This window comes from Venturia canescens, chromosome 8 (genome assembly GCF_019457755.1).
Source record: "Venturia canescens isolate UGA chromosome 8, ASM1945775v1, whole genome shotgun sequence".
In the NCBI taxonomy this organism is placed as follows: Eukaryota; Metazoa; Arthropoda; class Insecta; order Hymenoptera; family Ichneumonidae; genus Venturia; species Venturia canescens.
This window is the reverse complement of record NC_057428.1, coordinates 12,621,516-12,649,403: the sequence shown is the minus strand read 5'-3', so window position 1 is coordinate 12,649,403 and position 27,888 is coordinate 12,621,516. Positions and strand designations below refer to the sequence as shown.

Genomic DNA, 27,888 nt, shown 5'->3' with positions numbered 1-27,888 from the left:
GATTATATTTGAAAAATGGAACGAGAGCGACTGCGAATAGAAGGGAATCGAGACCGGAAAGATCAAGGCCCAAAAATGTCATCCCCATTCATATTTTCCATGAAAACAATTTATTCGGATGATTGTGATTTATTTGTTTCGCCTTCAATTTTGAGTTAGCGATAATCGTTATTATTATTGGTATTAATATGATAATAATTATTATTATCGTTATTACAATAACTTACACTTTGCCCATTTAGCATTCGATTCATAAATCATTTATACCGACTACTTCGACGTATCGTTTGTTTAACCGTATTATGCCGATGTGATTATACGAAATAATATAACAATAATAATAAATAGCAGACTCGACCGTGAAGTTTCGAAGATTTATTGTCGCGAATGTTTTTCTCTCGCATACGCCTCGCCGGTGTGCCGAATAACCGAAATCAATAAGAGAGCACTGAAGTTGGTTCAACCGAGGAGGAATCGTCGAATAATTCTTAAAATCACAAGTCAACGATGTACGATGAGAAATAATTTGCACCTCTTCCTTTAATCTGTAGCCTTTTTCTTTTTTTCCTACCTCTCTCTCAAACATGAAAAGGCACTTTCTTAGGATTATTCATTAAGTACTCTCGTTCCTCTAACAAATCGTGCGACATGTGTAAAAAAAAAAAAAGAAACTTTCTCACAGCGGCAAATTCTTGTTAGGCGTTTTTCTTCTCTCTCTCTCTCTCTCTTTCTCTCTTTCAAGTTTTCGTAACACTATCTTATCGTCTTTTTCTCAGATACAGCGAAGTTAGGACTCTAACCATACAAATTATGTACATGTTTCCTGGCAAAACGCTTATCATATATATTACATACATATATATGAACAAAAATATGCATTTGAACGCAAGTACGTGCATGTATTATGTGTGTATATATATATATATATAATATATATGCCATCAGATTTTTTACAGAAAGTATGAAAATGCATCGACGGATACGCTTCGCGATTGCTCAATGAATGAACTAATAATCATCGTCATTGGAGAATAATTTAATCCGCTGATTATATTCGCGATCTGGATGCCCGCCGATCGCAAACGCAACTTTATAATTATGCTTTCCTAATTATTTTCATCCCTATTCGTTATTTATACACTCGAAAGAGCACTTGTCATCTCTAAATCGGCTAATTTCCGGTAATTTTTTTTGGTCAATATTCAAAAGTGCAACTTTTTCGGAAATGGTGGTATTTTCAATGACAAGTCTAACGGTAGAGAAGGAAAAAAAAATTATCGCCATTTTTCGAAAAAGTTGCACGTCTAAATATTTAACGGTTTTTTTCTGCTGCGGTACGAGCATTATTTTGTTAACTTTAATAACAGAAAATACGAGATAAATTGAAGTCTCGAGCCGTTAACAAGCGCAGGAAGTATTTTCCATCGCATCGCACGACGTTGAAATTCACATCGAAGACACTGAAATTTCTTTTCAATCGAATAAATTTTTGCATTTATCAATTAAGAAAATTGGTCCTTCTCGAGCCTTAGGACAGGACAAAAGTAATATTTACTTGGAAAGTAGATTCGACGAGGAATAAAGAAATATTGGTTGTCTCACAACGATGTAAATTTCAATCACACTTTTTCATGAAATTCGTTTACTCAGTCTGGAAAAAAATCACGTTTTTCTATCTAATTCGCATTAATATTTCGATTTATATGTCCACAAAAATTGGCAACTTTTTGCGGACTTGATTGTCGCAGCCAGATACGACAACCCTCCTCCCCCCTTAATTTACAATAACCTCGGCTCAGCAAAGCGCTTTTTACAAGCAACATTTTTTGACTTATTTCAATAATTCGCACATTTTTTGTTTCATCATTTTAGAATTATCCGACGAAGTCGATTTTCATCGATAGTACGAAGAATTTAACAAAATTTTTGTTCGTCGTTTTTTTACTCTCCGGCTTTGCCGGAATGTTGAACGGAGACAAAAAATGTGGGATTTTTGTTGATGTCTCAACACTCGGACGTATTGGGGGCAAAATAAAAAAAAAATCCCCTTTTTTATGGTACTATCGAAAATATTCGTCTTGGAATTTATCAAGCGCACCGATGTATTCCAATAGTGCCAAAAAAAACTTTCATTTATATAATGAAACAGAAAAACGATAATGACCTGCCGAATCGAATAATCAATTCTCCCGTGGAATACAAAATTGTGTATCAATATCACAAATCATTAACCGTTATCGTCGCTCTTCACGCCTTTCTCAGCGCATTAATCGACAATTTTTATTTTCCCATTTTTATAATTGCCCAAGAATCATTCTAATTTTAGCCAGTCTTGAAGCAGGTACACGAGGAGTATGGACACTTCACCATTGCCATTACTATTCACTATTCGTGTGTATGTTTTGGTTATTTTCTCTCCCCCTCTCTCTCTTCCTCTTTCATTCTTTCATTCATTTTTATTTGCTTCATTTTCGATGTACCTATAAATATATCTCAATCGTCCTCGCGCTGTGCACACACAGTCATTTCAGCATGTTTTTTCCTCTCTCTCTCTCTCTCTCTCTTTCGTTTAGTTTTCTTCTCACTTTCCAAAATAGTAGTACTCCATTCGGCGCCTCTAATAAATGTTGATTATTTGTACATCTCCTCGATAAGATTCGAATATTTTTTGGCGATTACATTCCTTCGGACCTTGAGTGTTGGACCCAATTCTCCGGTTGGTACCGAAAAATCGTGGGGCAAAATTTGAAACTTTTGAACCTTCTGAGCATTGCTCGTCGCGTGATTGTTCGTTCTATTCAACGCTTCTTGGATCTCTTTGTAAATCTGAAAAGGAAATAAATTGAGTTTCAAAAAGTATCGTTTGCATTTCTTATATCATACGAACATTATTCACTAAGAAACGGATTTTACTTTCCTCCACAATGAAAAATGAATGAGCATATTTCGATATGGTCAAACTTTTAACAAGGAGACTCTAAGTATTTCTTCTTCAAAACAAATGTCTTTCTTCATGTCAGACTAAAAATCACATTGAAAAAAAATCGACAAGGCAAACCAACAATCGAAGATGGACTACGATAAACTCAATCCTTCACTTTCGAAACGAAAACGATATTTATTTGCAGAACGGACTGAACATTTTTTCAGATCTTAGTTCTAACGAATTTTCTTAATTATTGCTTACCGCTGCATCTCGAGTTTTTAAAACCTCCGTTACGGTCGTAGCTGTAGATCCGATCGATTTGGCCCACAATCTCGTAGCATCTGTCAACGTGTCTAGAGGTGCACCAGTATCCGGCTCCATGTCCGTCTTGAAATCAAAAGAAAAAAAAATGTAAAATCGGCTCTTTACTGCGAGGCTGTGATGAGGAAAAAAAATATTTCCCGTACCTTTAACGTGACCAGAATCGTGAGGAACTTTTTCGTGTCACCAATTAACATCGCGTTGCTTAACGCTGGTAATTCTGCCAATAAAATCTGTTCGATAGGAACTGGTGGTATGTTTTCACCACCGGCAGTTATGACGAGTTCCTTTATTCGTCCTAAAAAAGAAAAAAAAATCAGTCTTAAGAAACGTGTTTGAGTAACACAACTAAATGGAATTATGATTTTATGATCCTGTTCTTTTACCGGTCACGTAAAGAAATCCGGCAGGATCTATTCTTCCAAGATCGCCACTGTGCAGCCACCCGTTCTCGTCTTTCGCCTCTCTAGTTTTGTCCGGTGCATTCAAGTAACCCATAAATATGTGACGTCCTCTCATGCAAATTTCACCTTCACCCGTGCCATTGGAATTGTCTAATTTTGTAATAAAACCGCTTAAAACGGGACCGACACTTCCCAATCTGCAAAAGCATGAAATTAAATACCATCATCGATACAAAACGTTCAAGCAATTTTTCATTCGGTTTGGCGACTTTTTCATTTTCATTTCTTCTTTCAATTTACCTATATCTTTTGTTTATACTAAGTGTATGAGCTCCACTGCATTCAGACATTCCGTAAGCTTCCATAATTGGCATATCAAGACTCATGAAGTATCGTTTGATATCGGTACTAAGTGGGGCAGCAGCAGTTACGAAAATTTTACATCTATCGAGTCCGAGGGTTGCTTTGATTTTGTTGAAAACAAGCCACTTCGCTATGAGATAACCCCAATGTTTGTAATCAATTCCATTCATTTTGTTTATATTGTACAACAATCCCTGAGCCTTTGCCCACGTCGCTATCCACGTCTTGATTTTTCCATTGTTGCGCGCAACAATCATCATTTTCTCGTAAATTTTTTCCCACACTCTTGGAACACCCAAAAATGCTGTTGGCCTCGCAACTAATAAAGTGTCGACCAAGGATCCTTTCAGCGCATTTTTGTCAGCAAAGTAAACCGTGCCGGCGGCAATCATCGATGTGAAAATGTCTACGACCTGGAAATAAATTGAATCATGATTTGTGCGATTTACAGGAAGACGGAAAATATTAAAAAAGAAAATTAGAAAATGGAAATCCTTTCAGCGTATACAACAAAAACTAATTGCAGCGTATCTGCATCGAATTTTTCTTCGAATGTAATTCACTGTCCTTTATGAAAGAATTTCATAAAGGATGACATCTTTTCATGCCCATATTTACCTGCGCTGCGACGTGGGAAAGTGGTAAAAAGCTGATAACTGTTTCCCGTCCTTTAACAAACTCGACGGCTTCGAAAATTCCTTCTGTATCGTGCAACAAATTGTCGTGACTGAGCATTACGGCTTTTGGTTTTCCAACCGTTCCTGACTGAAAGTTCAATTGGATCATGAAAAAAAATGCATGATTTTTAGATTGACACTTCAAATGTACAGGGAAGATTAATATTTCGGAGAAAATAATGGTTTTTGGATTGAAAAATATAATTTACCGTATAAACCAAAGTGCAGCATTCATTAGCACCAATTGTTTTTAACACCGCATCGAGTTTATCGTCCGATTCAGCTCTTCCAATATCCAACAATTCGTCCCACTGTTAAATATCAATGAGTGAATCATCAACATTTTTCCGATGAAAATTTCCACCCAGAGATTCGAAATACGGAGATATTTCTTTCGAGATAAACTCATAAAAACTGTTTTTCCGCAACTCACACTGATAACGCCTTTTTCCGTTGGTATCCCATCGTACTGAACGATTGCTTTCAAGTGTGGCAGTTTGTGCCTTATTTCAAGTATTTTTTCCAACTGTTTGGCATCCTCGACAACCAAAATATTGGCTCTGCTACTTTCTGCACAAAACTGGCACGCCTGTGCTGAATTCGTGGTATAAATTCCTGCCGCGAATCCCCTAAAATCAATCATCTTCAACTCAATCATTTCCAATTATATTCCTTTTTAATTTTCAGTAAAAATTTTCAAGAATATCGATTTTATGAATAAAACAATCAACAAAATGCGAACGAAATTGAATTCAATTTATTTTATCGTCAAACCTACAAGGGTTGTTCAATAAAAATTAGTGCATTTGATTTTTTTGATATTTCAATATTTTACCCAGCGTATATAGCAGCAATGTCAGCGATGAACCACTGCGGACTATTGAAACCAAGAATACCGACACTGTGATAACGTTCCAGTCCCAATTTTAAAAATGCTCTAGCAACGGTCCTCACCTCGGTCTCGTATTCTCTGTAAGCATAAGCAAAGGTGTATCGGTAAGAAATTGAAATCTGACTTAAGGATTTAATGCAATTAGGTTTTCGATTGAAACGTTCATTCGCGTTCTCTTCGAAGCACCGAAAATTCTCATTTTCTGAAGAATTTTTGCAACCAGGCTCAACCAATATTTGTGTCCTATATTTAAAGTATTGGACCTCACTGATTTGATGATAAAAAGCAAGAGTGAGGAAGAATGGATCGACGAATTTACGAACTTGTAGGTCCACGTTTTTCTTCTTCCATCGGGGCCAGGTACGGACACAAGTGCAGGATGATCACCGTACTCTTTGGCGGTTTTCATCAAGAGACCAGGAACCGATATCACGTCGTGATTACGATCACACTTTTCATATTTTATTCTAACTCTCCCATTAGCCTCGGACGTCGAGTCAACGTTTGATGCCAAAACTTGGTTCGGACCTTAAAAACAAAAGAAAGAAATCGATTAAACGCACGGCGTAGTAAAATTGCTTACTGGACGCTTGATCTTTTTGCTGTACGAGAGCGTTAAAAATCAATTTCCACAATGCAGTGATTGATCGAGCATTTCGCGATAAGCCTTTTTGTCGCTCCGATATTTGCATTCTGTTTGTCATGTGAATTTACAATGTTAAACGAAGAATTTCAAATCTCGTTATCGAAGCCTGCAACGAATATGAAATTGCAAGCGCATTTAGTCAAAAGGTAAAAAAAATGTTATCCACTTGTAATCGTGGCAACAATTTTGCACAGATGATTTTCGCGATAAATTCATTGAAAAATTATTTTTAAGGAAAATGAAGTTTCGGGGTCTTACCTTCAAGCCCAGTTACGCTTGGGGTTGCATATTTCGGAGAAATTTCGGACGGAGCAACCTGAAATGAGCAAAAAGATCGAAACACAATTAGAATTGCAATCGCAAATTAATGGCTGGTAACAATGTGCCTCAATCGTTAAAAATCTAACTTTGAACCATGAAAACTGAAATAAATGATTAACTGTCAAACTGTAGTGATTTATGCCTCGATTTACAAACACATTCGTTCACTGTTTTTTCCAAAGGAACGCTAATCCCCAGTAAAAAAATTCTAATTGAAAAAAAACTCATTTGTTGGAAAACTTCATTATAGGAACGAATTTGAAAATCCGCAGCTTCGAATGCTAAGACGAATGAATTTGCTCACTCTGAAAAAAGCAATTTCTTGGTTCAACAAATGTGTTTCTCGGATCAAACGATTGTGGCGATCGAAATGAAATTCGTTAATTCAACAAAAATTGTTCTTAAAAATCTTTCTCAAAAATTTGCTAGCCAATTTTCATTTTTTGCTTGATTATTTGATGATGAAATGCCTCGCTCGTTTTCCATCGACGCATATATTTGCTGGCTCAAATGAGCATTGTTTCCTACGCCAGAAACATTATAGGATCGACACATTTTTCATCTCAGTGGATTTTGGCAGAAAAATCTCTCCGTCCATACACGTTCGATTTTTGTTTTCTCTATCAATATTCAATTCGAATTTGTCGCTTTAAATGTGAACTTGTAAAATACAAAATACAACAAGTAAAATACAAAACCGTCGCATTCCTGTGCTAAATTTGCATAGCAATAATTTTTTACTACGACTTTGATTTATTCCTTTAAACCGTTACAGAAAAGTTACTGAAGCAGAAACTTCGTGAATTTGCGTTCTTCCAGTGCTTTTAAAGTTTCTTGAAGGTGAACAAAACAAAAAGGTAATTTGGATTTTGAACCAAGCGACGAGGTTTTTTCGCCAAGATTTGTTATCCTTCATCTACGAATGAATGAACGAAAAAACGAAAAGTATCCAAGCTTTAAGTAAAACGTTGAATCTTCCGTCGATTTTTCCGCAATCAGAACGTAAACCATGCGTTAATACAACCGGTACACGGTAGTTCCGGAAGACTGACCTTGTCCTCTCGAGCGAATCCATTCAAGATTCCGTTCGACAGATGAGACTGCACCCCGGACATATTATCTATTGGGAAAAAAAAGAAAATACGAATAATTACAATATTTCAATCGATCGTAGTTCGAAGTCGATGTTTATGCGTAAATCGAGAGAGCTAGCGAGTAATGAAAACCTCGACGAATAATGACAGCGTAATTTCGCATTTACATTTAACTTTTATTCTGTTGCGGCGCGATACATACGCTTGTGAGTAAAAGGAAGCAAATCAATGTGCAAATTTGAGTTCTTCAAGGAATAAGAACGAAGACGATAATTGAAGTTTTTTCTACTTTTTTTTTTTTTTTTATATCTTTTTCTCGATTTTTCGGTCTGAGAAAATCGCAAGATCTCTGCCAATTTCAAAGATCGAAAATCCACCGTTTTCGTTGAGAATATTCACAGTCGGAAATGTCTGCCAAATCGTATGAAGGTCAACAGAGTTTGCTTGCAAAAAATTCGAATGCTGAATTGACATTGAAAGCAAAAGATGCTAAAAAGTCTGTTTTTTCATCACATCTCTTCTCAACGACACGATACGCCGCCCGAAAATAGTGAAGGTAGATGGGTAACGCGGCTACGTGATCTGTGCACCAACTATATTTTTCGAAAATTTCAAAAGATGGCACTAACTTTAAAATAATAATTTTATTATTTTAGAAATATATAATCGGTAGAGCGAACCAACATTTTTATACAATTTTATTATAAAAAAACGTTTGAAAATTTCATTTCGACTAGCGTGGTGCAACAACTGGCGCTGCTGTTGATGTCACCTCGTCAGTTTTCTTTACAAATTTTGTAAATTATGAAGCGAGTTTACTGTCCAAATATTGCAGTGGAGAAAAACGAAAAAAAAAAAAATGAACGATAAAAAAGTTTACTGGGATAAAAATGGTCGTTTTGTGAAAACTGACGAAAAAACGTGGCGAAGCAAACGAACGACAAAATATGACCGAAAGGTCGAACGGACGTCACTTGTGAACATGTATCGAGTGCAGCGTTGCCAAACGTAACCAATCCATTTGTCGTCTAATCCGAATGATTTCTCATCAGATATTTTTTAATATTTCAGACGATTCTCAACGGTAAAGTTCAAAAAGTAAATAAAATACGTATGTATTATTGAATATCCATGAAATACAACGATCGATTTTTATTGCGAAATCTTGAATATAACTAATAAAAAAATTCAATAATTTTTCATGTGTGCACGAGCTTTATGCGCTGGAGTGACGAGTCTCACAGAATAGTCGATATTCAATAATTCATTTGCTGCCAAACTACACGGTAACTAGCGTCCAGATTTTGCAAATTTATCCAGTACGTATTCATTTTTGCCTATAAAAAATATCCTCGGGTAATCTTCGGACGTTTCGAAAACACAATTATATCGACTGGACTATGAGTTGTGGAGCGATACAAGAAGCGTTGCTCGTGTCGTCATTGCGGTGACCTTGAATTTTTTTCTCACTCATTCCTCCAAGAGGTGTGAGCAATTCAATGATTTGCAAAATCTTCAAATCGTTGTATTTTGTAGTGCGAAACACGTTCATTCTTTCGAATTTCTAAAACTCTCGGAACTCTCAAAATAAAGATAAAAAACGAAAGAGAAAAGCGAGTCGTGAAATAGAAAGAGCCGGGGACAAAACGCGTGTTTTTTTTTTCACCTTATGGGACGCAGCGATTCGTTTACTCTTTCACTCTCATTCGTTGTCTTCTTTTTCCCCTTCAATATTCTTCGACTCGTAAAACTACGAAAAATTCTCAGGCAATTGTAATTTTAATTTTGAATGAAAATTGATGAATTCCCAGTTCACTTAGCGCCCGAATTTCAACGCTTCTTTTCCCACTCGACGAATACGGGAGCGAAAATGCGGCGATCTCAATGCTCGTGCCAGTGATTTCTGAACTCGGATCATAAATTGATAATAAGAACGCGAGTGTCAAGCTCGAGTGCGATAAGAGAATTGAGAGGTTGAGTAAAAAAAAAAGCGTTTTTTTCAAACACGTGCTCTCCGGACCGATAATTCAGTTGGAACGACCTTATTACCAAAGCCCTGTTTGCGCTGATGAACTGAAACAAAGCAAAACGGCAATGAGAGATTATCCGGAGCCGTGTCTCCTGCTCGTCCGAGAGTCAAAATACGAGAGCGGTTTGTGTAATTTTTCACATTTTGTTCAACGAAACGTGTTCGATTAAGATGAATGTAGTCAGGGAATATTTATAAAATAAATGTGGTTTTTTGGGGGTGATGTTCTTTTTTTTCTGCTGATTGCGGGTGTGTTTTTTTTCTGGCTTCGTTCGTGACTTTCTGAGAATGAGAAGAAAACTTTTCTGTATTCGTTGTATCCTGTTCAGTAAAGAAATAAATTAACGATTGGTTCGTGTTCAAGTGTCGGCATTACCATTGATTTAATAATACCAAGATCAAAAATAATCATTCGGACTGATTAACATCACTCATCAACCTCCTCCTGAATAACACAGGTAACCTTGTTTACTCAATCACACATTAATACAGCTACTGACATGAACATGTTCTGGCTTGAGAATTGTCTGTCGAGCCTTGAGGAGAGTTGATTTCGCTCGTCAGACATTTTTCTTAATATTCAATTAAAAGCCAACCCAATATTTTCGTCCAAGAACAGTCTGAGAATTTTGTTCGCTAATGGACTTATTGATTCCTTGTGCTTTCACATCTTTTCATAGTGCAATTCCGCGTTACTCAAGTAGTCTGGGTAATTTTCGCTCATAAACCTATACCGAGACTTTGTTTCGTTTATGAGCCGACTACTTGAGTGACCAAAATTGAGTCAACCGAATAAGTCAGCTAACTCATATGAAAATTGCTTTACACAAGCCTTTTCAGAGCGTTTATTCGATGACGCTGAAGTTTCCAACGTTGGAGTCCAACGAAATGATCGAAAAAAACTCTCCAATAATTCCAGTGATTCTCCTATTTTGTTCCCTGCCAAATTTCCGATTCGTAGTTTTTCAAACTGCACCAACGATTCGTGAAATAAAAAATTGGTGAATTACAAACGTTTTTTTCGTTCATTTCGTTGGACTCCAACGTTGGAAACTTCAGCGTCGTTTTATTCGCTTGTATAAACATTTAATTGACCTACAATTATAACGAATTTCTTAAGGAGTTTCGATACAGGCGATACAATGTTGCTATGCTAAACCATGCTAAAAACATAAAAAATTTCAAAAAGTTTAGAATTTTATAAAATTTGGTGAACATATTCTTTAGTGCCAAATTTGACAATACAAATTTTTTAAGATTTTTCTTCTACACAGTTATCGAGTAATTGATCACTAAAGTTTACGTGTATAAGCATAGCGTTTCCATATATATAGGTATACATTCCGGGCATAAGAAATCTGCTTTAATGCGTAATTACTCGATAACTAAGTAGAAGAAAATTTTGAAAAAATTTGTGTCTTCGCACTTGATGTTGAAGAACATTATCACCAAATTTGATCAATTTCTTAATATTTTGACTTTTGTACCGAAACTCCTTAACCACTTTCTTTATTCTAATCTTATCTTATCCTATCGTACCGTTATTCTATTTAATTCTGTATTTTTACCGAACCAGTTGTTTTCAAAAGCAACTCATTATTTTATATCTTCGGAACAGCGAATCGCTGGAGGCGACAATAACTTTCAAATATTCGTCTTAATCGTCGAACGATATTTTTTTCCTGCGCGCTCACCCCCAACTTTCGTGCGCGAACGAACGATTTATTCATGCATCGACACATCCGGATGTTCGTTCTTCGCTTGATCGTGAACGAAAATTTGGTGGCGCTAATCGAATAATTCCCATTGGAGTTCATCCTCTGAATAAATAATGCGAAAGATTTTCATTCGTTCGAATGAACGATTAATTATGAAATTAGTAGAATTCCTCGAACGCGAACGTCACGTGAGGCAGCCGAACTCGAATTTCGGATTTGATAATCAGTTTGGATAAATTGGGTGCGTGAAAGTAGAAGAAAATGATTGACGGTGTAAAGAAAGTGAATATTTGCACACTTTACGTGCAGTCGAAGACAGTTCCGAGTAAATATTTGTGGAAGTGTGCTGGCGTGCGATAAAATATTGTGTGGAAATGGTTTGTCGTAATAACGAATAATAAACATAAATAACGAACGATCATACAGGACCGCAAAAGTAGAGAATGTAATTGAATAGACAGCAATTGGACGATAGAAATAAATGCGAACTGGAAAAACGTGGACTCACGTGATCCCGACGTTCGAAGTTCAGCTAAGGGTCAAACGTACACGCGGCAGTATAAAGCAGCCACATGATAACTTAAACTATGTCAATCTACGAGAAATCGCGATTTTCTTTGCTCAGTAAACACGACAAACGACAATGCAGCAGCGTTGAACGACGGTTGCAAAAGTATCGGATAAATCTAGAAAAAGTATTGACTAAAGGTGACCCTATTTTTCTGCCGAGTCACGATGCTTATCGCGGATAAACGATTTCATTAATTTTTCAAACGAATTCAATAAAAATAATGATTAATTGGCTCGGATTGAGTGGTTAACTAATTACAATTGCCAATTAAATTACCATCGCTAATTTTACTTGCTTCTAATTTCTCATACATTTTCGATCTCTTTCGAATTTGATTATTTCTTTATTCAGATATTTGTCTACTTTGAATATTCCAAGGTCGAAGTTCCCTCGAATATACTTTGAGCTCGTAGACGAAGAAAAAATAAGAAGTTTGTTGATCTTAGACGCGGGAAGGTCACTAAAATATCATCGAAACACTTGAAAGTCTTTCCTGTTTGTTGTGCCCGCGTGCACATTGTACAACTTCTACATCAATATAGTTTTGAGTATAAGTGAAAAACGAGTTTTATTCGAGGCTCGTATATGAGAAAGAGGAAAAAAATTGAACAAGCTACATTTTTCAATCGATTTAAGTCATTGGAACTACCGTCCATCAAAATATACACACTCGTTCATCGTTTCGATATACTTTGACCTTGAGCCGGGTCCGCGCGAGAATATTTCTTTATAATTTCGTAAACATTATTCGTGTGTACGAGCGACGCTGCGGTTTCTCCAATGCAACTTAATTTCGAACCTTTTTGAATTTTATTGGCCAATGATAGCTTTCAACTCGGTCGGTCTAATTAACATGTCACGTAAATCACGTACCGACGAAGCCGCCACGTGAGCCCCAAAATAACAGTCCGAAGCGTTTATTTTATCAAAGAATAATTGTTGCGAATGAGCGTTCGACTGGATAAAACGAATGAAAAGAACTTTCGTTTCGACGATTATGAACGAAACGCGAGCCAGCTCCCATTTAAAGTAAACTTTAAGGACGTTGACGGAAATTTTGACGCGAAAACGAGTTTTTTCGGAATTGTTAAGCTGTCAATGAATGTTCGTTGGTCAATGAATTTATACGCTGTTTTCGAACGTTGAAACCGTACACTATTACGCGTGACTAAAAACCAATCGACAGGAGCTCGTCAACGCCGTTTTTCGGGGCTCAAAAAACACGATATGCGTAGCGTCATGACGGACTCGACTCCTGTCATGCGAGTAGTGATCGAGCACTTCGCTCGTTTCGTAGCGTTGCAGCAGGACCATTTCCACGAAGGCTTACTTCGTCATGAAAACTTTTCTTTTTCCATTGAAATATCAACAAAAATCGCGACTAAGTTGGCACTCGCACGAAACAAAAAATTCCATTTGAAATCGCTGCTGACCGAACATACCGAAAACCCATTTTACGACAATGATCCAGTTCAAAAATCCCTTTCACCTTTCTCTCATATTCGTCAACAATTTCTACATCGTACTTCACGAGGTTTAAGGTCGATCATGCCCGCCCGAAGGATCGGATTTTATGGGTGTCTAAATTGGATCGATTTTTACTTCCTCATTAAAGATACAATCACTTTAAATTAATGTCAGAGTTATCAATTCGAATTTGTAAATACACTTTTTCAATTTATCTTTTGGCGAATGAAATTACAAGCCATTAATTAATCTAGGATCCATCACTGACTGAACCCCAAATTTCATTCGTCCCCGTCGAAAATACTATCGTTTTTTACGTTAAAAATCGCGTTAGAGAGCCCAAAGGGAAAACAACGAATTGATAAAAAAATAAAAAAAAAAGTATTAATAAAAAGACAGATCATGAGAGGAATGAGTCGAGAAGAAAATGAGAAAATGTGAGGTTATACGAATGCTCATTACCAATTTCATTCAATCTTTAACGTAATATATCTTTGTTATTAGTAAGACAATCATCTCGAATTTTCTCCCAAACCTTCATTACATACTTCATTGTTATAAGAAGAACTCTTTAAAATTTGATGCGAGTGTCAGTCGACTACTCATTAAACTCTGTAGAAGTTCCAAGACTTTCTTAAGGAAATCGTTTCGTGCATGAACAACCTTAAGACAATAGCGAACAAAATTCAAGTTAAGAATGAGTCTGAAAGATTCGGGGCCGATTTTATATCACAATCAACGGTGAAAAGGTTTTTTTAGAAAAGAAAATGATAAAATTCCACTCAACGGTCAACTTTCGAATGAAAAACAGTCGAAAAAACAATCGGTCACTGTGCCTTTGAAGAATGTTATGTTTTTTTCAAAATTAGCTCAACTTGAGGCAGCACGAATTTCCACGATTCGTCATCCGAACTGACATTTTTTCTGCACCATCGATACAAAATCATGAGAAAAAAGTTGTGAAAAATAATCAAAGTGAAAATGAGAACTGAAGAAACGCGCAATGACAGAGGCCCGAGGGACACTCCTAAGGTTTCAGGTACACCCACGACGATGATACAACGATCCATATTTCGCGAGTTATTCGTACGATGGAAAAATAAAAAATAGCGTGTCCGATCGATCGAAGCGTTTATCCGATCCACCGATTATTCCTTTTCGCCTCTCTCGCTTAGTTCGACATTTATGGAGGCTTTTCCCGTTACCTTTGTACACCAGAATCACCATTGCAACTGTCTCGGAATCGCGTAAAACAACGTTTTATTCGCGTGTCAACGAGTACACACTACGTCTCGAACTGCAGTCCTGAGGTAGGCCGTGAGAAATCAATAGAGGCCCCTCGCGCGACTACCGCTGCAGCACTAACCGCTTACGTATAAACACGCACACGTGCGCAGAGGCAAACATTTTCGTGGCGGCAAAATTCGAGCCGGAAGTAGGCGACCCGAACGGTCGCACCGCCTGGAGACGAAAACTCCAACGAATCTAACCAAAATGTCAGCACCTTCGAGCCTCGGGAGTCGACCTCGAGAAATCATTTGGAAAATTTATATTTCCGATTGCCTATAATCCGGCTTTTTCTCAAGCTGTTTCGAACACTTGGCAATTCAAATTTTGATAAAAGTATTAAAAATTAAGTCCAGCATTTTTTTCCTTCGTCGTAAATATTCAACGATTCCTAGAAGCCTCGCTAGCTGCGTCGATCTGAACACGAAACGATTTTTCTTTTCATTTCAATATTTTCGGAATGTTTCAAGAATATGCTCGAGAAGAAAAAAATATCGCAGGTCTCGATTCGAAGTGCATTCACCTACCGGAAGGATAATTAAAATTGAAAATTTCTCTGCTCGAAGCTCGTCATTGATGAACGATTCCGTTTTATGCCGGGCAATAATTGGTTTAAATCATCAAAACAATTTTAACGATCGGTTAATTATGAAATTTCCAGTGACGTTGTCAGAGCTAATCGTCGCCGCTGCCAAATGTTTTCGGTAAAAAGCTACGTGCTCAAAGAATTATAACTTCTGCGGTCGGTTATTCGACACTCAGAAACTTGCATGATTATTTACATGTAAGATGTCGATGGAGCTGCGCGCAAAGATGACGCTGAAGTTTTCAACGTTGGAGTTGCAACGAAATGATCGAAAAAAACTCTCCAATAATTCCAGTAATTCTCCTATTTTGTTCCCTGCCAAATTTGCGATTCGTAGTTTTTCAAGCTGCACCAACTATTCGTGAAATAAAAAATTGGTGAATTACAAACGTTTTTTTCGTTCATTTCGTTGGGCTCCAACGTTGGAAACTTCAGCGTCGTCGCGCAAAGTGCGACGACGCAGCACATTTTCTGTACAGTAGAAGTTCCTTCATGCGAATAACGATAGGACCGATAACTGTGTCAGTGGGACACAATTCTAGTGCATGGAAACCATTAAAAGATTTCAATCCGTTTCATTAACTCAAGTATTTTTAAAGTCACGATAAAATATTACATTTTTTTCATAAAATCGAACAAATAAAAATAAGTGCACGCGAGCGTAGTGCTCGACAGTAACTTTCATAGGCAATAATGAGAAAATAATCGGTCGCTTCGTAATAGAGGACACGAACGAAAATTATTTGGAAAAAAAATCATCGAAAAAACGTACTTTCAAAAAGGTTGGAAATATCACGAAAATTTTTCGTACACAACGCATTAAGGGGTTTACCCTAATTAGAATTTTCAAAAAATCGTTTTTTTTTTTTATTGCTTTTTTCGAAGGTATACAAAGTTAAAAGTAAGATATTAAAATTTTTTAAAGATCTGAGCAGTCTAATTGCACTTTTGGGCGAGGTGCGTTTTTCTCAAAATTACGTTTTTGGACGGCTCGTTGATAAAATCTCCGAAACTACATTGAACCGATCCATTCCAAAATTTTACGTGTTCTTTATGATTTTAGCTATAGCGCGTGTCGTACGAATCATGAAATTTTGAGTGTAACTATTTTTTTTTGCAAAATCGATGAAAAAAACGTGTTTTTCGTAGTTTTTGGAAAAATGGCCGGCATTTTGTTATTTTTGAAAAAATAAAAAATCGTATGATATGCGCGTATGTACGAAAACTGAGTAAAATAAATATAAAAAAAATTTTTGTATATTTTAAGAGTCTATTTTTTAGGCCTAACACTTTATATCCATATTTATTATTATTTATACCGGTCAAAAAATTCGGGAAAATATTTTGTTTTGCCCGTCTAATTAGGGTAGACCCCTTAAAATTTAGACTAAATAAATTATTTCGAAAATCACGAAAATAAAATCGATAAAGACGATTTTATCGCTTGAAAAATGCGCACCATTTTTTATAGTCTCTAATAGAATTGTCACGTGATTTGACACTCGAACGCATTCGTTTTCTTCATTCCCGTTGTTGAGACGAAGAACGGAAACGGGAGAAAGATTTTATCTCCGGGCGAATTGATGCGATGCTCGGGCTCGATGTAAAAAATGTCATTTGCACTTTGAACGATGCAATACCAGAAAATCGAGAATAAAGTGAGATAAATGCAAAACAGAATACACGCACGCTCGATGAATGTTCTCTCTCAATTGCCTTCTGATTTTCCCTTCTGCAGCCGTTTTCCTCCTTGTGAACATTACGATTCTCATATTCGATGAAGATTTTAAACGCGTTTTTTATTTAAAAGAGAATGTAAAAAAAAATTTATAGAAATTGATGTAAACAAAAAAATATTCGTTTCTGAATGACATCCGAGTTCCCCCAATTATGTACAACTCCGAGTGCGAGCGACTAACTTGCTTTCCAGGAAAAAAAAAGTTTAGGGAATCCTCACTCGAAGCGTCGCCAGCCACAAAGCCGGAGGTTCCATTTGCGCGAATCTCCGATTTGAAGCTCGACATCGTGGGCCTCGTAAACGAAGACGCAGTCGTACGTCTCTGTGCGCGTACACTGCGTCCTTTTATCGGCGTTGACTCATCGCAGGACACTTTACTTCGGTTCAATGTTGAAAAATGAAAAATTCGTCATAAAACCTGTTTTATAACGTTCCATTCTAAATATTGTGGGGGGGGGGGGGGGAATGACAAGATGATTTTTTTTTACTCTCGACATTGAATCGCGTGGAAGAAAAGCTTGAAATTCCATCAAATTCTCCGAACCAGTTTACGAGAAGCGTCAAAATTTCACTGGAAAAACTTGCCACTCTTGCTCGGTTTTTTCCGAAGTTCAAATTTTTCAATTTCAAAAATTCAGTCCCATCAAAGTGTCAAAACTGTCATCGCGAGATTCCGATTCACCGGGTCGCGAAGCCGTCAAGATTTTCTATCGTAATTCCCTGAAAACATCTCAGCGTCAACGACCGACGAGACATTCGAATCCATCGAAAAAAAATAATCGAATACCGTTCTTCAGAGTGAGAGGCTCGCGCCAAGAGTGTCGCGTGTTCCCACCGATCACGTGACACGTATCGAGCCATCCAGCACAACAGATAGCAAATTCAGACGTGTGTATATACAATATGTAGTAACAGAAAAAACCGTATTGACAGTCAAGTAAAAAAGAAAAATCAGCAATACGGAGAATGACGTGAGATAGAGAGCTCAAGAAAGGAGGAAAGGAGCGAGAGCGAAGAAAACAGTCACGAAACCGCACGGACGTAAACGTTTCGAGCTGCTAAAAATGTGTAACGCACTCGGTCACGAACGAAATGTATTATAACTAAAGTGGATGTCTCAAATGACGCACATGTTACATCGAATTTTGAAGCAAAAAAAATGTATTCTAGTGTCTACACTCTTCATTGTTTTTGTAATCGATCTTTTATTTTTTCCTTAAAAATCGTCCAACATCAATTTTTCCCATGCCGGAACGAAATACTCGGGTATAAATGTGTTGAATTATTCCAAAGGTACACTGAGCGCATTTCTTGATTAACATACGCTCGATTCAATTCCATGCTTGTGAAAGAAAAAAAAATTCATAAATGAGCACGAACTTGTGTCGAGAATAACACGTGTTTGTGTAGAATTTCTAGAAACACGTCAAGAAAAAATCGAGTATTCCTAACGATGATGAGAATTAAAAAATCTTTACAAAAACATACTCGAGAATTGATAATACGACTCGGAAGTGCCTCTGTATGTTTCTGTGAATGCTCGTAAAAATCGTGTGATCTTCGTTTCGTCACGTATGATTTGAGGTTTTAACGGGCAGGCGGTAAGTCGACAGGTGTTTGTGTTCGTGGTACTCAGAAATGCAGTATTTTTAACGAGCATTTTTTTTTTGTAATAAAAAATTGTGTGGGTGTTGGGAGTTGATTCGAACCAGGCTACGCCGTGCACCACGAATGAATGACAAGCAAAATTTGCAACTCTTCTTCATGTGCAATTTTTATCATCAAAATCGAACTACTTTTGACAAAATAATAAGTTTCATTGGAAAAAAAACTGTCCCATTATTATTGTTATCTTGTTATTATTATCTGATTTTTATCTGTTTATTGTTTGCGCATAATAATTATAAACGGCCTTCGGATGTACGATGATTAGACAAATGTTTTTTCCGCGATAGTACCGTTTTCCATAACCAGAGGAAAACAAGCAATTCGCTAATAATCTAAAAGCATACGTCGAATGGTAAGCAAAATAATCAAGAAAGAATATGGCAAATACAATACCGGCGAGAGAGGAGAGAATTCCCACGAGTCAAAGGTACAATAAGTTTTGATGACAATTCCTTGCGAGGAACACATACACTTTTGGAAGAAAATTCGGCACGGACAATCGTTGAAAACGAAAATGAGTTTGAGTATTTAGTCCTCGGTCAATTTTTAACGGACAGTACGTGAAGCCAGGTATATAACCGTTATTAATCAACGGTAAATAACTCTAGAAAAAAGTACGATTGTACATTTGCTTTTTTCTTTGCATCATCGACACACGGTATGAACACGAAGCACAAAACACACGCGTTTTCTTGAGAATAACTCGAATATATATAATTTTGACGTGTGCTTATTTATATAAATAAATACAGCTGTAAATATTGTTACAACGTGAACACAAGCGCCACGTTTTGTTCATGCAGCCCGGGAGCGCGTTTTTTCACGTTCGCTTTAGACAAACGCTATTTTGTCACTGCTGGTTTAACCGTAACCGCAAGAGAGCACCACGCGTTTAAATTTAACAGCATCGTTTCTCTATTTTCTTCTTTCTTTCTCTTTCCCTCTTTCCTAACCGCCGGCTCAAAATCACGCCACCCGGTCTCCTCGCTGATCTCCACGTTTATTGGCTACGCCAACCGGTCAACTCCCCAACCCTTCCCACTCCGCTTGCCGCGTTTCCTCGTCAACCGACCCCACTCTTGTACCACGTGTACTCGCGGCACAGACGTACGCGCGGGTTCATGGCGGGTAAAGCCTCGCAGGGCCTCCTTGACTTCGCCGGATTAGTCGGTATACAGCAATCTCTTTTTTTCTCGAGTGGGAGTCGACACTCCACCCTTTCATGCTGGAAGAAAAATCTCCGTTTATATTTTTCACGAGTTATGAATATTGGAAATTAATCACCTAGACTTTGAATCCACTATTATTAACCCGCTTACGGCACACTGGTGCCAAATTGGCACCGGCGTTTTCTTTACTTAACGGTAACTTCTAGACCTTTCGCTTTCGGGAGATTTCTTTTGTTCGACAAACTCTACCGAAGGGTCCCCTAAATGCCTGTACCTATGCCGCGTCAGTGGCTTGTAAGCAGCCGGTTTGAGCGCACGTCAAACTTGCCGTAGTGCCTATCTGGCACCAGTGTGCCGTTGAGCGTTGCGCATTCGGTGTCTGAGTGAAATTTGTGTAGGCATTTTGTTCAACTCCAAGGGATATTTTCTATGCAAGTGAGTATGTTTTGAGCACAATTTGTAATATAAAAATTTTTTTTTCATATTATTAATGAAAAATTAAGATCGCGCGCGCCGACGCTTCAAAGCACGAGACAATCGATTGTATGATTATGTTTTACAAACAAAATACATATTAGATAATACAATCAACAAAATATAATATTTGAATTTGTATTTAATTTCTTTTTATTGAAATTCATTCAACTTTAATTTTTTAGGATGGCTGCGGAAGGTCGGAAGTACAATCTTCGCTCCATTCGAGCGGTTGTTCAGACGTTTTCTGAATCCGACGATGATCTCCGTGAAAACGTGGATTCTGACGATGAGGTATTTGTACCTTCAGATACTGGAGACAGAGATAGCGAGCAGTCAGATGACGAGGAAAATGAAGATGAAGGAAACAATGAGCAAGAGTCGGATTCCGATCTAGAGAAGGAGAGTGAGAGAGCAACAAAGAGAAAGCGTGTCTCCGAAGCAGCTGAGCGGATACGCAAACGTGGTCGGCCCCGAAAAAGTATACCTGCGAAGTGCGGAATAAAATGGTCAGAAATTGTACCTGTCCGGCACGGTAGGCGTTCCAGCGCTCATCAGACGTTCGAACCGTCCCCAGCCAACGCTGCTCTCGAAATTGACTCACCGTTAGATGCTTTTCAGATTTTATTTTCAAAAGAGATTATCGATATAATTGTACTACATACAAACGAAGAAATTGATCGGGAAGTCGCGCGTCTTAGAAAAGATAATCTAGTCGTTCAATCTTATCACTCGCACACGACAAGCGATGAAATTAACGCGTACATCGGTGTACTGATTTTTGGTGCGGTTTTTCATCAAAACAAACTGAGCTTGGATGATATATTTTCTGAGCATCATGGGTCAGGTTTCTGTCGCGCGGCATTTTCTGAGCACAGATTTCAATTTTTGAATTACATGGTGCGATTCGATGACAAATCTACGAGGGAAGAGCGACGGGCTCGTGATAAATTAGCTCCAATACGTGAGATTTGGGACATGTTCATAAAAAATTGTACCGATTCATATGAACCGTCAACCGATATTACGATTGACGAGCAACTCATCGGTTTCAGGGGCAGATGTTGTTTTAGAATTTACATGAAAAGTAAACCGGATAAATACGGCCTCAAAGTGCTCATGTGTAATGACGCTCAAACTTCTTACATGATTTCAGCCATTCCTTACGTAGGGAAAGTTACCCCTGAACGCGGTGATTCAGTTCCAACTTATTTCGTTCGAAAACTACTCGATTGTACTTCGATTCCAGGTACTTGGCGGCATATAACGATGGATAGGTGGTTCACTTCGGTTCCTCTTTTCGAAATGTTGCGCGAAAAATATCAGTTGCGAGCGGTAGGAACTATTCAAAAAAACAGGACCGAGATTCCTATACAAATGAAAACTTCTGGTAATGTTGGTACGTCGAAATTTGTTTACACACCAACTTTAACTTTGGTTGCTTACACGCCGAAAGCGAACAAAATTGTACTCGTATTATCGTCGATTCATCACGATGCTTCGATTAATCGAACGACAGGAAAACCCGAGATGATAATGTACTACAACGCTCACAAAGGAGGAATCGACACTTTTGACCAACACTGTCATACGTTTAACGTAGCGCGCAGAACTCGCAGGTGGCCGTTAAAATTTTTTTTTAACATGATTAATCAGGCGACGATCAATGCACAAATTTTGTACAATTTAAAAGTGAGCAATGAAAAACTCAGCCGTTCAAAGTTCCTCAAAAATTTAGCGTACGCTTTGATTACGCCACATGCGCAAATGCGATTAAATTCGCCTACCCTTCGAATTTCCGTCAAAAACATTATCTCGAAAGTTTTGAAAATAGATATACCTACGACAGATGTCCCAAATCTCTTCCGAGACGAAAGTCAAGGCAGGTGTGCCCTTTGCTCCAATGAAAAAACCGGAAAAACGCGTACGCGATGCGGAAAATGTATGCGTCGAATATGCGATGAACACCGTGCAGGTATTTGTACCTCTTGTGCTATTGGCGACGATTAGAATAGAATAAGAGACTGTAACGAATCGATTTGGTGATTAAAATTTACTAAAAACAATGATTTTTGCGTGAAAACGCACGAGAGTCGTTTATTTCTAAGTCGAAAAATCACGCACTTTCGACCTCCCTTAAAAAATACTAAAATCCTTTTTTTCTCTCAATGACCCTAACAGGCTTTTACTTTACTTCATACAGAATAACTACGATCAAGAATTTTGAAATTATCATGATTAGTTGAAAAATGGCACGCGAAAAACAAAACTAGTTTTTTTCGAAGAAATTTGTTTAGTTTTTTAAAAATTTCTATAATATAAAAATAATAAACATCAAAAACAATGTGCCTACCATATTTGCGATTAAATTCCCTGCAATTTGGCGTTAATTTGAATTAATTTGACCGAATCTGTCATGAGTTATAAGATTTTGAAAGTGCGCGGTGCCGATTTGGCACCAGTGTGCTTGGAGTGGATACAAAAATGAAGTGTGCCGTAAGCGGGTTAATATCAGTATTTTGTAATATTGTGTCACGCATTTTCATCTGACACACGAGGAAAACACACATATAAAGACCTTCCATCGATGTAAATCGTTAGAAAAAGAACATCGATCGAAGGTGAAATATATTGATCGTTATGTAAAAGGTTTATCGATGAATTACGTTAATAAATGTTTTTCAATATTTCTAATCACCAACTTTTTCTAATTCTCGAAAATAAAGTAAAGCAATAACAAATGCATTTTGTGATGCATGCAACAAAGCTCCCTTTCATTCCATCCATATGGAATTCACTCCAGTTATTTTACTCCATTTGTTTTATTAAAATTGCTTCCGAGCTGGTTTTAAATTTCAAAAATCTAATGTACGAATATGATAGTCATTTTCTTCGAGATAATTTTTCCGAGAGAAAATTAATAGTATTATTTAGATGAAATCGAAAGAAAATTTCATTTTGAGCAGATCGTAGAGTCTACGAAATTGAAAAAAAAAAAATTTTTTATGTTTTTTAAATTTGACAGCCCTGTCGTCTGCTGTATTTCTTTTTAGAAAAAATGATAATTTATAAATGGAAAATCGTGAATGTAATTTCCAATTTTTCAAATCTACAAGAATGCATTTTCGTGAAAAAATGGGTGTACGCATGCGCGTATCGAGTCTGCTTTATCGGCGCTGTGAGGCAGTGCGCTCCAATTGTTACGTGTCTTTCAGCCTGCGAAGGTTATGCGTCACTAGAAAATTCGATAATAAAAAAAAACGACGCAAAATTTTCGAGTGTTTTTACTACTCCTTGAAATCCATCTACGGAAGGAGAATATCGCGACAAAAATCGAAAATTAATGAAAAATGCCGGGAACTCCAATGGATGAGAGAAACGGTGGATTAGCGAAATTGCAAACGGAGAATACGGGAAATATACGCAACGAGGAGGAAGATGATGAGCTACGGGAGAGGCCAGGGCCAGAACCGGAAGCGCGGGAACTTACGGTAACGGACAGACTGAACAAAAGATTACTCGAGTCGTTGTTGCAACGAATGAATAATTCAGTCGGCGAGTTTGACAAGTTTATGGAAAAAAAAGAGGGCACAGAAGACCCTGAAGAATCCGAAGGCGATAGTAGTGAGTTTTAGAATCTAATAACATCGATAAAACGCGATAGTCCGTTGAGTTTCAATTATTTAGAGGTTATGCTAGTCGTACGAAAAAAAAAAAAAAATCGAAACAATGTTGCTGCATCGAGTGTTTGATTTGTGCAAGGAAATGAAACTTTGAAGATACTTACCAAGGTTCCAAAAACTCTGATGGAATATTGAAATCATACGCTCCGCGGAAATTTGAACCCTATCATCATGATGGAATTTTCCGACGACGAAAGCCAACGGGATCTAAACAATTTCGATTCCAACGACGATCATGGAAATCGTTCGGACGAAGCTAAGGAAGAATCGGATGCTGGAAAAGAGAATGGCGGCGAGGACCACGAAGAAACTAAAAAACGAATCGACCCTTCAACCTCCAAAAAAAGGATCGTTCGGAATCCGTTACCAAAATTAAATGCCGAACGCATTCAGGGACCCAAAGGTATTCAAACGATTGAAAAATCGTTCGAAGATTTCAAATTCCGTGGAAAAGGTCATGAAAGGAGCGATTTGAATGGTGTTATGAAAAGATTGGAATATTGGGCGCATCGACTCTTTCCAAAATATTGCTTCGATGATTTTATTGAGAAGATGGAAACTCTCGGCACCAAAAAGAATATTCAAGTTTTTCTTAAAAAATACAGACTCGGTATGATCGACGCGGATTATAGTGAAGTTTCAGCAAATGGCCAAGAAGATGATGTCGAAAGAGGAGTAGAAGTTATGGAGGCTGAACCCATCGACGATTTTGATAAAATAATTGCTGAGCAGATTGAAAAACAGAGGGCAATGGATAAGACTCTTGACGCTTCGCAACCATCTCAAAGAAATATCCTGGGCTCTGCGAGCACTCTTAAACCTTCTGAATTGAGCGACGAAATAAAAGCGAGGATCGAAGCTAACAAAAAACTTGCACTTGAAAGAAAAATGGCTCGAGCTAAACGGCTCGAAGAAGAGAAAGAAAGACAAAGACTGGAAGAAGTGCAGAAAGATTCTCAAACAGTTGTAACTCAAGCTCACATTGAACAAGAAGTCTCAATAAATAACCAAATGAATCACGAAGAGCCACCAAATGAAGCAAACACATACATTGAAACATCAGCAAACGAAAAGACAACAAATCTTAAAAATTCATTAAATAAAGAAGTCTGCATCGAAGCATCGCCAAACAATGAAGAAATTGAAACTCTCTCAAATGCCATAATGATAAATTCCAAAATATTGCCAGAAAACAACGAGACAAGTGCAGACCTGGAGGTGGTGGAAAAGAAACGATTGAAGTTGGACAATTCTCTAAAAGAATCCCACAACAATCGTTTAGAACTTTCAATGGAAGATAATGATAAGCTGCAATCCCTGGAACAAACTGATACCACGCAGTACCGAGACCAATCTGATGGAATGGGAACAATGATATTGGATTCCGAGACACCTATATCCTGCGTTGAGACCATTTCTACAGAGGTTCAAGAACAATCGGAAGATAGTTTGCCAGAATTAGAAGAAGCGATGCAATTTCCTATGGAACAAGAGAATCAAGAAACACCAGATAAACTGTACGGTAATTCATATCAAGTGAAACGAAATGGGAGAGAGAATGAAAACGATTCAGATCAATTACTCACCGAGGAAGAATTATTGAGAGCAATCGACGGGGCCATGGAAGAAATCATTGAAGACAGGAGCATTGTATTGTGATTGAACAAAAAAACTATTGAAGCGAATGCCCATGAAAAACAAAAGTTTTGGAGAAATTTGAAAATTGTAAAACCTACTGGGTTTGGCCAGAATCCTGTTCACGTGGTTAACAAATATTTTACTCAAAAAACCTACTAGAAATTCCAGAGCTATTGAAAAAGTGACAAAAAGTTTGCATTGTATTCTAATATTGTTATCAGCTCTGAACCTTAAATTGGAATAATATATATTCTCAGTAATCGTTTTGCTGTAATACCTTAAATTAAAGTTTGCGACAATGAGAAATTTTATACAAACACTCGTTTTAATGATAAATAAATGAAGATTTTTCACATTTCAGTATTTATGTTTTACGTTTTTGTGTGCTAATATACAGTACATTGTTTCCACGGATAAAAGCATCTCCGTACTTGTCTTTCAGTTGACCATTGACGTATTCTTCTGTCTGTTCCAACGCAATGTTCATGTAACCATCGAGACAAGCGAGAACACCTAGAAAAAATGAGTTTTGCTTTTCAACATAATTTAACTTGAAAATTCCGAACGTTAATAAAGATTTTTTTCTTACAAGAAAAATATCATTCAAGGAACGTTCAGATCTTTAGGTTGAAAAAAGTGAGGTTACTAACCTCTGTAATCAACGCCACTATTAAGCTTGACTACGACAGGTCTACCGTGGATTTGTGCAATAAATTGCGACAACGCTTCCTTTCGACTCATCTAAATAAACAGTAAGTATTTAAATTAATATTACAATTGCAAAAAAAGGCCGGTGTCATTGTCGTTTCGAGGTTAGTCGTCTATATACATATTCATTGAATGTAATGGTTAAACCACGAAATTTTAAAGCAAATTGAAATATTTTAAAAATGTATAATCTTGGAAAAATTTATAAAATATAAAACGAACCTCTATTTTTGTTTTTTACTTTTTTTTGTCTACACAAAAGCCAAATTACTCGCAACCCTGAGTCACAACTTGTTTGAGTGGAGAGTGGCGCCACGGCTGAAACGGCTGAAACATCGAATCACGTCAAAAATGTAGCACTTGTCGAGTTTCCACAACTTTAGCAATCGTCAGTATCATAACAAATAATTGCGACATTATAATCAAATTTTTGTATTTTGAAGACAAAATGAGTAAACGTGCTTGCGGTCTTGTTATATTCCGTCGTATTCAAGGACAAATTGAATATTTGCTAATGCAAACGTCCTATGGAAATCATCATTGGACACCACCAAAAGGTTATTAAAAAATCCACGTTTTCTTTTTCGTACATTTTTTTTTCGTGCAGTGATAACAATAAAAAGTTTTCTCTACCATAAGAAACAAGATTAAATTTTTATTGTTGCTAATGTCACTAGCTGTCGTTATAATCGTTAAACTACGACCTAACCTTCAAAATGAAATAATAACAGACAATTCTGTTAGAGAAGTTTCATATTGTTTATTCATTTAAATCTGTATGAGGAGCTACGTATTCAATGAAAGAAATTGGAACGATAACTATGATTGTTCAAAAAAAAACTTTAGGTCACGTCGATCCTGGCGAATCGGACATGGTAACGGCGCTTCGTGAAACCGAGGAAGAAGCAGGATTTGTGAAAGATGATTTGAAAATATTCGAAGACGCTAAACAAGAGCTAAATTACAATGTCAATGGAAAGCCTAAAATCGTTATTTATTGGCTCGCTGAGCTCATAAAAAAAGATAAAAATGCCAGGTTGTCGAGCGAGCATCAAGACTTCAAATGGCTGGGTATTGATGATGCTTGCAAAATGTCAGGATACGAAGATATGGAACGAGCTTTACGACATTTCGATCGATATATAGCTACGAAAAATAATCAATAATCATAATGTTACTCATTGTTATTCTTCCATTCCAGAAATTTCAGTTAATAATAAATATTTACTGAGCCTCTTAAGACACTGCAAAAATAAGAAATTATTTGTTTTATTTAAATCAACAGTTTTCAGTAATTTCTCAATCGCCCAAGGTAACAAATTTCTCATCAGAGTAAGCTTCAAATGAATGCATTATCGATTTAAAGACACTGTAATTGCTTACTATTTTCTTCTGGGAGCAGACATGGAACTTTAAAAAAAAATAACCTAAAAGATATTTTTCCGCTGTGGGCTGAAGGAACGATTTTCTATGGAATAGTTCGCTAGTGCAAAAGTCTCCAATCTTTC

General features: G+C 37.2%; 5 protein-coding genes across 6 annotated transcripts; 3 read left to right on the top strand and 2 right to left on the bottom strand.

The window, feature by feature from the left end:
• Positions 1 to 91: 91 nt before the first annotated feature.
• On the bottom strand, positions 92 to 19,570 carry LOC122415398 (very long-chain-fatty-acid--CoA ligase bubblegum-like). Of its 2 annotated transcripts, none has more exons than XM_043427502.1 (13): positions 19,102 to 19,570; positions 7,603 to 7,670; positions 6,488 to 6,545; positions 5,907 to 6,111; positions 5,527 to 5,661; positions 5,125 to 5,320; positions 4,901 to 5,002; positions 4,633 to 4,779; positions 3,952 to 4,427; positions 3,634 to 3,848; positions 3,394 to 3,545; positions 3,188 to 3,313; positions 92 to 2,826 (listed from the first exon to the last, which is right to left on the bottom strand). In XM_043427502.1, exons 2-13 carry the CDS (start codon positions 7,663 to 7,665, stop codon positions 2,632 to 2,634), a joined length of 2,070 nt encoding a protein of 689 aa, XP_043283437.1. In that variant the 5' UTR covers positions 7,666 to 7,670; positions 19,102 to 19,570; the 3' UTR covers positions 92 to 2,631. The 2 variants fall into 2 exon arrangements, with proteins under 2 accessions (XP_043283437.1, XP_043283436.1); XM_043427501.1 differs by lacking the exon at positions 19,102 to 19,570 and adding an exon at positions 14,635 to 14,760.
• Positions 19,571 to 19,836: 266 nt separating this feature from the next.
• Positions 19,837 to 26,032, top strand: LOC122415238 (uncharacterized). Its single transcript, XM_043427222.1, has 4 exons — positions 19,837 to 20,312; positions 20,537 to 22,359; positions 23,742 to 23,975; positions 24,174 to 26,032. Exons 2-4 carry the CDS (start codon positions 20,538 to 20,540, stop codon positions 25,691 to 25,693), a joined length of 3,576 nt encoding a protein of 1,191 aa, XP_043283157.1. The 5' UTR covers positions 19,837 to 20,312; position 20,537; the 3' UTR covers positions 25,694 to 26,032.
• LOC122415084 (uncharacterized) lies at positions 23,543 to 24,208 on the top strand. The gene has a single exon (XM_043426916.1). It carries the CDS (start codon positions 23,702 to 23,704, stop codon positions 23,984 to 23,986), a length of 285 nt encoding a protein of 94 aa, XP_043282851.1. The 5' UTR covers positions 23,543 to 23,701; the 3' UTR covers positions 23,987 to 24,208.
• LOC122415086 (U6 snRNA-associated Sm-like protein LSm6) lies at positions 25,979 to 26,725 on the bottom strand. The gene is made up of 3 exons (XM_043426917.1): positions 26,603 to 26,725; positions 26,323 to 26,413; positions 25,979 to 26,185 (listed from the first exon to the last, which is right to left on the bottom strand). The coding sequence occupies exons 2-3, from the start codon at positions 26,411 to 26,413 to the stop codon at positions 26,037 to 26,039; spliced, it is 240 nt and encodes a 79-aa protein (XP_043282852.1). The 5' UTR covers positions 26,603 to 26,725; the 3' UTR covers positions 25,979 to 26,036.
• A 76-nt stretch (positions 26,726 to 26,801) lies between these two features.
• Positions 26,802 to 27,620, top strand: Apf (purine phosphoribosyltransferase family protein Apf). The gene is made up of 2 exons (XM_043426915.1): positions 26,802 to 26,937; positions 27,227 to 27,620. The coding sequence occupies exons 1-2, from the start codon at positions 26,829 to 26,831 to the stop codon at positions 27,544 to 27,546; spliced, it is 429 nt and encodes a 142-aa protein (XP_043282850.1). The 5' UTR covers positions 26,802 to 26,828; the 3' UTR covers positions 27,547 to 27,620.
• The last annotated feature ends 268 nt before the right edge of the window (positions 27,621 to 27,888 follow it).

What these genes read in the sequence shown, in the direction of transcription:
- LOC122415398 (XM_043427501.1), bottom strand. Translation starts at nt 14,656, where the DNA reads ATGGTGATTCTGGTGTACAAAG. An exon ending in AAGCGTAACTGGGCTTGAAG is followed by an intron (nt 6,112 to 6,487) that starts GTAAGACCCCGA and finishes TTTGTTTTTAAG; the next exon opens with GTCCGAACCAAGTTTTGGCA. An exon ending in GCTGCACTTTGGTTTATACG is followed by an intron (nt 4,780 to 4,900) that starts GTAAATTATATT and finishes TTGAACTTTCAG; the next exon opens with TCAGGAACGGTTGGAAAACC.
- LOC122415238 (XM_043427222.1), top strand. Translation starts at nt 20,538, where the DNA reads ATGGCTGCGGAAGGTCGGAAGTACAATCTTCGCTCCATTCGAGCGGTT. An exon ending in TTGTGCTATTGGCGACGATT is followed by an intron (nt 22,360 to 23,741) that starts AGAATAGAATAA and finishes ACGGTGGATTAG; the next exon opens with CGAAATTGCAAACGGAGAAT. An exon ending in AGAATCCGAAGGCGATAGTA is followed by an intron (nt 23,976 to 24,173) that starts GTGAGTTTTAGA and finishes AATATTGAAATC; the next exon opens with ATACGCTCCGCGGAAATTTG.
- LOC122415084 (XM_043426916.1), top strand. Translation starts at nt 23,702, where the DNA reads ATGCCGGGAACTCCAATGGATGAGAGAAACGGTGGATTAGCGAAATTG.
- LOC122415086 (XM_043426917.1), bottom strand. Translation starts at nt 26,413, where the DNA reads ATGAGTCGAAAGGAAGCGTTGTCGCAATTTATTGCACAAATCCACGGT. An exon ending in TAGTGGCGTTGATTACAGAG is followed by an intron (nt 26,186 to 26,322) that starts GTTAGTAACCTC and finishes CATTTTTTCTAG; the next exon opens with GTGTTCTCGCTTGTCTCGAT.
- Apf (XM_043426915.1), top strand. Translation starts at nt 26,829, where the DNA reads ATGAGTAAACGTGCTTGCGGTCTTGTTATATTCCGTCGTATTCAAGGA. An exon ending in TCATTGGACACCACCAAAAG is followed by an intron (nt 26,938 to 27,226) that starts GTTATTAAAAAA and finishes AAAAAACTTTAG; the next exon opens with GTCACGTCGATCCTGGCGAA.